General features: G+C 45.7%; 1 protein-coding gene across 1 annotated transcript in view; it reads right to left on the bottom strand.

The window, feature by feature from the left end:
• Positions 1-1,905: 1,905 nt before the first annotated feature.
• DHTKD1 (dehydrogenase E1 and transketolase domain containing 1) overlaps positions 1,906-7,089 on the bottom strand; it is a 1,484,612-nt gene continuing 1,479,428 nt past the window's right edge. Inside the window, exon 17 of the mRNA XM_078674167.1 lies at positions 1,906-2,208. Coding sequence (XP_078530293.1) covers positions 2,107-2,208 — 102 coding nt within the window. The 3' untranslated portion in view covers positions 1,906-2,106. The remainder of the gene's footprint in view (positions 2,209-7,089) is intronic.

Below are 7,089 nucleotides of genomic sequence, written 5' to 3'. Positions count from 1 at the left end.
ATACTTCTATTTCATGTTCCATTTATTAAATTTCCGTGCAAAGATTGTAACAAATATGGAGCCATCAGAGTAACAAGAAGTAATGCAAAAATACACACTCAAAAATGTATTTTTACTACTGAATCACAGAATACATTTAAATACACAGTAAGAGATGATACAAATAAACATTGGAGCCAGAATCACTGGAGTGCCCTCTTAAGATTCTCCGAACAGAACGCACTCTGCCTCCTTAACCCGAGTATTGAAAGCAAACAGCTTCTGCACTTGAGCATATATATATATATATATATATATATACACATATATACACTCACACACACACACACACACACACAAAAGACTATCTGCCATAAAAGAGATCCATACCTCGGCTTATATTTGCATATTTTAGTGCAGTACCTCGCGGAATAGCTCACCTTGTACACATTACAGAGAAGAACACTGCATATGTCCATGAATAGAGAAAACCGTTAGTGAGAAGTAACGTAAAAAGTTACTGAGACAACTGGAACATTTGATTTACTTGCCAATCAACTCGCGTTTAGCCTAGAAAACACATCAACTTGCATTCTTTATGGACATTACAGCTAGAGTGCATCTATTGCTCTTGTAAACCAAGCGTATGTCCAATACTAATTGTAATGTAGTCCTTGCACCCATTTGCCCACCAGTTAAATCTTTTATTCACTTTACATCCTTAATAATGAGGTACTGACACAAAATCTCATTTGAATTGCTATCCATTGTTTCAATTCTTATTATTCTGCATTGAGTATATTTAATCTCATGTGAGCCTGAATAAGACAATTTTTATCAGGCATTAACGCTTGGATTATGTCTAAAAACGAAGCATGTATTTATACACGTCACACATCACAGTCAAGCTGGTTATGACTATTGGAACGTACATTCACGTTCACGGAATGGAATTTGTGGTGCATCTGTTGATTTAAGGATGTCTATTTAGTGTTTGTGTAAGGTGCTGGGGTGACAACAGTCAAGCTCACCATATTTGGGTAACCTTTCATATCCACCCTGCCAGTACCAACAAATCCACTGACGGGGGATAGAAGTAGATGAAGGGGAGAGAAGTAGATAAAAAGGGAGCCCAAAGTCCATCTTTATCAAATCACCAACTTCTCTGCAGTGCACCCAGCAGAGGTGACGAAGCTAATGGTGGGTTGGTTGGAAAAAGAACGAGAGAGAGTGATTAGGGTCCAACAGGGGGAAGAGAGTGAGCGTGGTTGTTGAGACTCATTGACTTGGCCACTGTAACAAACGAATGCATCCCTGTTTTTATCCAACGATAAGCATTCCAGAATGTACCTTTGCTTGATGATGTCTGCTTGAATTTCAGACATTCTGTGCCATCACACACGGAATGGTTCCTTAAAAATAAATGTTGACCTAACCTCCAGCTTAAAATTGAGTAGATTCCTGTACGTGGCGTTCATCCTAAATTTAGATGACATTTATCCAACGGTGCTTTTGCCATACCCAACTGCTCTGCAAATATGTCCCACAGCAGCACCTGCCTCTGGTTCAACGGAGGTAGAAGCTACATTTTCTTTATAATTGCATACATCACCTTTCAATTCTCTTACGTTTCAATCACATGTATTATTCTTTAATGGCAGCTTCTTGGTGTTGCCAGGAAACTGTGGAATATTTCCCACATTAAGACACCTGGGAACTCACCAATCACAAACAAGTCTTGCAACATTTTTTCTAGAGTTGTAAAGGTTAAATAACTAAAATGCAATGTATCACTAAGCACATATTCGGGTAAACAAAATCACATTTTGTTTTAAAACCTCTAGAGGAGATATGCACATCGTCAGCTTTGTTCATTCGTATACATATTAATTTCCAGTGCAAAAGTGTGGATATGCAAGTTTGAAATTCAGGTGACTTTTTAATTTTATTTTTACTTCAGCAACATTGTGTGAAACACTTTAAGAAGCCAAAATATCATTTGATTCGTTTTCTATAAAAACAGATAAAACTGAGGTTTGCTCTAGAAGTAAAGTAACCTGAGAAAACCATGTATGTCACATAAAACTGGGCATTGTAACAAACTCTAGACTTCCATAAGCAATAGCTCTACGCGAATGTTCTGGCGAGGATGTCATCTTCTTGCTGGCGGTGTATGGTTATAATACCCACTGCTGGTACTGGGAGCGGAGGTCTGCTCACTAAACGAAGCTACAAAACAAAACAGAAAAAAAACATTATCAACTCATACGGGGAAAGCTGGCATTCGCTGAACATGGATAGATGAACATAGCTTTACAAAACGACACGTTTTTTTAATGCATTTTTATTGTTCACTTGTTTTGCCTAATGCAGCTAACCAATGATCATAAAACAGTCTCATGCAACTGGCACTATTGACAGCAAATACGTGATGCAGGTCATACATTTACATGATACATTTGTAGCATGTGTAGGTAGATTTTTATCAAGGTACAGACATAAAAAAACAAGTTTAAAAAAGACGCACGAAGACCGCATCTGCCCATCAAAGTAATACAAAAAGGGCGAAAGTGCCGAAAAACCCACTGACCTCCACACCAAAACACACAGAATGCATTGGGTTGTCACAACAACCCAGTAATGGCAACAGTGTCCACCACAACATGGAGCTAGGTGACTACTAGTTGAGGCAGGCCTAGTTGAATGTCCAGGAACTCTCCCCATTTTCCCTGACCCCAAGCATCTTAAGGCCGTAACAGGAGCCTATTAGACGGCAGAGGAGGCGACAGGACACCAACTATATGAGAAAAGAAGCATAGATCTTGCATCTCCCCACGCTCCCGATGACCTTTGTTCTACCAAACCACGCACTGTAAGGAGCTTAGTGCGGGGGAGGTCAACATCATTCGGGATACCCAACAATATATATTTTGGGTCAAGTGGGATTTGTGATTCCAGTATGCAGGAACGCTCTTGGGTGAAATTGGCCCAGTAGGTCTGAATTGGAGGGCAATCCCATATTGTATGTAGAAAGGACACCACGGCCTCAGCGAAATGTAGGCAGGTGCGTGGGTGCCCTACCCATGGCGCATAATCTACTACAGTCAAAACACACTCTGTGTAGAATCTTAAACTGTTTGAGGCGTAGACAAGCGTTAATTACAATCTCACACGGATGCATCGGTGCTACCTTCCAATCAGTGCCCTCAATCTCGCCCTGATCCCGCTGCTATCTGTTCCTTCAAAACTACCCTTGATCATCTTTGAAGGGGATGAGTACAATAGTTAAATTTAAAGGACATTTTTTTTAAACCACTAATGATAATATCAAATACAAAAAGGGGAGAATTGCATGAAATATTCAAAATCCTCATTCAGTAGAGCTTAAGTTTACAGCCAAAAGGGACAGATAAACACAGATATTAAATGGTATATTAAAATACTGTATTTAATATACCAGTGTTTTTGATGTTTGTGTCCTTTGTTTTCTAGGTCATTGTCCCATAAGGGATAATTTGCTAAAATAAAAAAGAATATTCAAAGCTGAATGAGCTAGGAGGTCAGGCACATTAGATTCAAACCCAGCCAACCATAAGTTACTACTTGTGTAACGATATATATGTAAGAGACATTAGTTAGTGATAGATTCCTTAACTTAAAATATCCCCAGGCATCAGACTGGATCCGGAAAGTTTTGCTAGCAGTACCTCTGAGCGTCAGTAGGTGGCGTCGCGTCAGTCGCTGGCGTTGTAAGCGCCAAGATGATGTCACGGGCACTACTTAGGCGCAACCCACGCGCGCTGACGTCAGTTCTGTACACGACTTTCCGCGCCAGGAACGCAGAGCCATGCAAGAAACTGATCACTGGTGCCAAGAAACTAGGGCCCTAAAAAGGGATGTCCTTAACCCTAGTAATCAGGTCGCAGAACGGGGAGGACGGGTGGGGCGGTAAGGAATCTATCACTAACTAATGTCTCTTACAGCTATATTGTTACACAAGTAGTAACTTGTGAATCTGAAAGAGACACGTTAGTCATAGATTCCTTACCTTAGAATAGATACCCCAGCAATACCAACCCCGGTGGAGGGTCTGCGAACACGATTACACCAGAAAGTCACAGAGAACAGAACGGCAAAAGAAGCCGTCCCTCCGGACTTCACTGTCAAGGCAGTAATGTTTAGCAAACGTGTGCAGCGAGGCCCACGTAGCTGCCTGACAAATGTCCTGCAAGGGAACGCCGCGTCCCAAGGCAGTAGTGGCTGCTGTTGCCCTGGTACAATGAGCACGCAGCCCCACAGGAGGCTCCTTCTTAGCCAATGAGTAACAAGCCTTGATACAGAGAACAGCCACCGAGAGATGGTCCGTTTGTGCACGGCCCAACCTTTTTTGGCGCCCACGTAGCCAACAAAGAGCTGGTCATCCACCCGGAACTGTTGTTTTTGCATTAGATAGAACGAGAGCGCACGTTTTGGGTCAAGACGGTGGAGCCTCTCTTCCTCTTTTAAAGAATGTGGAGGCGGAAAGAAGGTGGGCAAAGTGATGGTCTGCCCGATGTGAAAGGCAGTGACAACCTTAGGCAAAGAAGGATGGACGAGTGCGAAGCACGACCTTATCTGGATGAACCGTCAAAAAGGGAGGCTTACTGTTTGTTAATAGAGAGTGCCCCAAAAAGTGGTCTAAAATTTGGGGAGCTTGGAATACCTACAGGGGGATATTTGTGATCTACCTGCAGAAAATGATAGCGATGGCTCGGATGAGGATGGGGAGTGAGGGGGGAAGGCTGGAAGGCGAATGTCAACTACCTGGAAGAATAGAATCTGTACATATTTTGCAGAACTACACAATGATATATTGAGTAATGTTCAAAATCTGCCGTATATAATATTGCCACAACTTGCTGATGTGATGAAAACAATAAAATGTTTAAAAAAAAAGGGGAGGCTTACAGGAAAGCGCCTGGAGCTCACTCACACGCCTAGCGGAGGTAATGGCAACCAGGAAAGCAGTCTTCAAAGTCAATAAACAAAGAGCACAGTTGTCAAGTGGCTCAAAAGGAGCGCACATCGAATAAGTAACAACTAGATTCAAGTCCCACTGAGCTATATCAAACGGATTAGGAGGGAAAAGGTGTGTAATGGCTTTTAGAAATCTATTTACAACAGGGGACTTGAAAAGAGAGGGCTGATCAGGAAGCCTGAGAAAAGCCGAATAGTGCTCAGAGCAGAGCCCTGCTGGGCCAGGGAAAGAAGGAACAAAAGGACTTCTGAAAGAGGGGCAGAAAGAAGGTCCACAGCCTTTGCTGTGCCCCATGCCACAAATTTGTTCCACCTACAGGCATATACCGCTTTAGTGGAGGGACACCAGGCTGCCAGAATGATATCACAGACTTCAGGAGGCAAGTCAAATGGAATCAACTGTCGCCGCTCAATCTCCACGCCTGTAGGTGGAGGCTAGACAGGTTCGGGTGGTGGACCGTCCCCTGCTGCTGCGACAGAAGATCCTCCCGAAGAGGCAGTCGGATCGGGGGAGCCATGCTCATACTGGGTAGCTCAGGATACCAAACTCTTCAATCCCAGTCTGGGGCCACAAGAATGACTTGGGCCCGGTTGCGCCTGATCGTCTTCAGCACTCTGCGTAGAAGTGGTATAGGCGAAAAGGGGTACAATATGCCGCAGCTCCACTCATGACGAAAAGTGTAGCCGAGCAAGTGCCGCCTCGGAAATTCCAACACGCAGAAGAGATGACATTGCGCGTTCTCTTCTGTGGTGAATAGATCTAACCAAGGCTCGCCCCACTGTTGAAAGAGACCTTGTGCCATCTCCGAGTGAAGACGCCATTCGTGATCCATCATGCACCTGTGGTTGAGTTTGTCAGCCCTGGCATTCAAGAAACCTGCCAAGTGTTGAACTGTCAAAGAAATGCTTTGACGTTCCAGCCATGTCCAGAGACGCAGAGCCTTCTGACATAGGGTCCACAACCCCACCCGCCTTGCTTGTTGTGATACAACATGGAGGTGGTGTTGTCTGTGAACACCCGCACTACTCTCCCCTTGACAGAGGGAAGGAATGCCTTCAGTGCAAGTAGGATTGCCCGGAGCCCCAGAAGGTTGATATGGAGGTTGGACTCCGCCGGAGACCAGAGACCTCTGATCTCCGCTTCTCCTATATGGCCGCCCTATTCCAGGAGGGACGCATCTGTCACCACTGTATGCTCCGGTTGGGGAAGGGAGGGGGATCAATGTCGGTTCGTGAGCCACCACTGCCACCGCTGTGCAGTGCCCTCGGAGAACTGGACGTGCTTGGACAGGTCCCCTTGATGCTGCGCCCACTGGAACTACAGGTCCCACTGCAGAGCCCACATATGCCATCTGGCATGATTGGTCAGCAGGATGCAGGAGGCCATGAGGCCCAGCAGCCTCAAGGTCATGCTGACCGAAACCCAGGACCAGGGCTGAAAGATCGGGATCATAGCCCGAATGTCCCGGACCCGCTGCTCGGGAGGATAAACCTGAAACTGCGCTGTGTCCAGAACAGCTCCGATAAAGAGGAGCTTCTGAGAGGGAATCAGGTGCGACTTTGGCAGGTTGATGGAGAACCACAGCAAATGCAGGAGGTCGGCCGTAGTCTGGAGGTGGAAAACGACTGCCTGGGGCGTGCCCGCCTTCAACAACCAGTCGTCGAGATAGGGGAAGACTGAAACCCCTGATCTGGGCAGATGAGCTGCGACCACCGCCATCAGTTTGGGGAATACCCGAGGGACGTGGGTAAGGCCGAAGGGGAGCACGGTGAACTGAAAGTGCTTGTGGCCTACCGTGAACCGTAGGTAATACCGGTGGGCCGGCAGGACGGGGATATGAAAATAAGCGCCATGCAAGTCCAACGCCACCATCCAGTCTTGCGGGTCTAGGGCAAACAAGGCCTGAGCAAGGGAAAGCATCTTGAACTTGGGTCGCCCTGGACCGGCGATGGAGTCGGGCCACGTTCTTATCCACAGGAGCCCCTGTGTTGGGCCTAGACCAGGTGCCCAAAAGAACGTCCGAAAGTGCGTCATTAAATTAAAGGGCAGCAGCGGCTCCGTAGAGGAAGACGCTGACCGGAACACTTCTGTCA

This window comes from Lissotriton helveticus, chromosome 1_1 (assembly GCF_964261635.1).
Source record: "Lissotriton helveticus chromosome 1_1, aLisHel1.1, whole genome shotgun sequence".
Lineage (NCBI taxonomy): Eukaryota > Metazoa > Chordata > Amphibia > Caudata > Salamandridae > Lissotriton > Lissotriton helveticus.
This window is presented reverse-complemented; position numbering and strand designations above follow the sequence as displayed.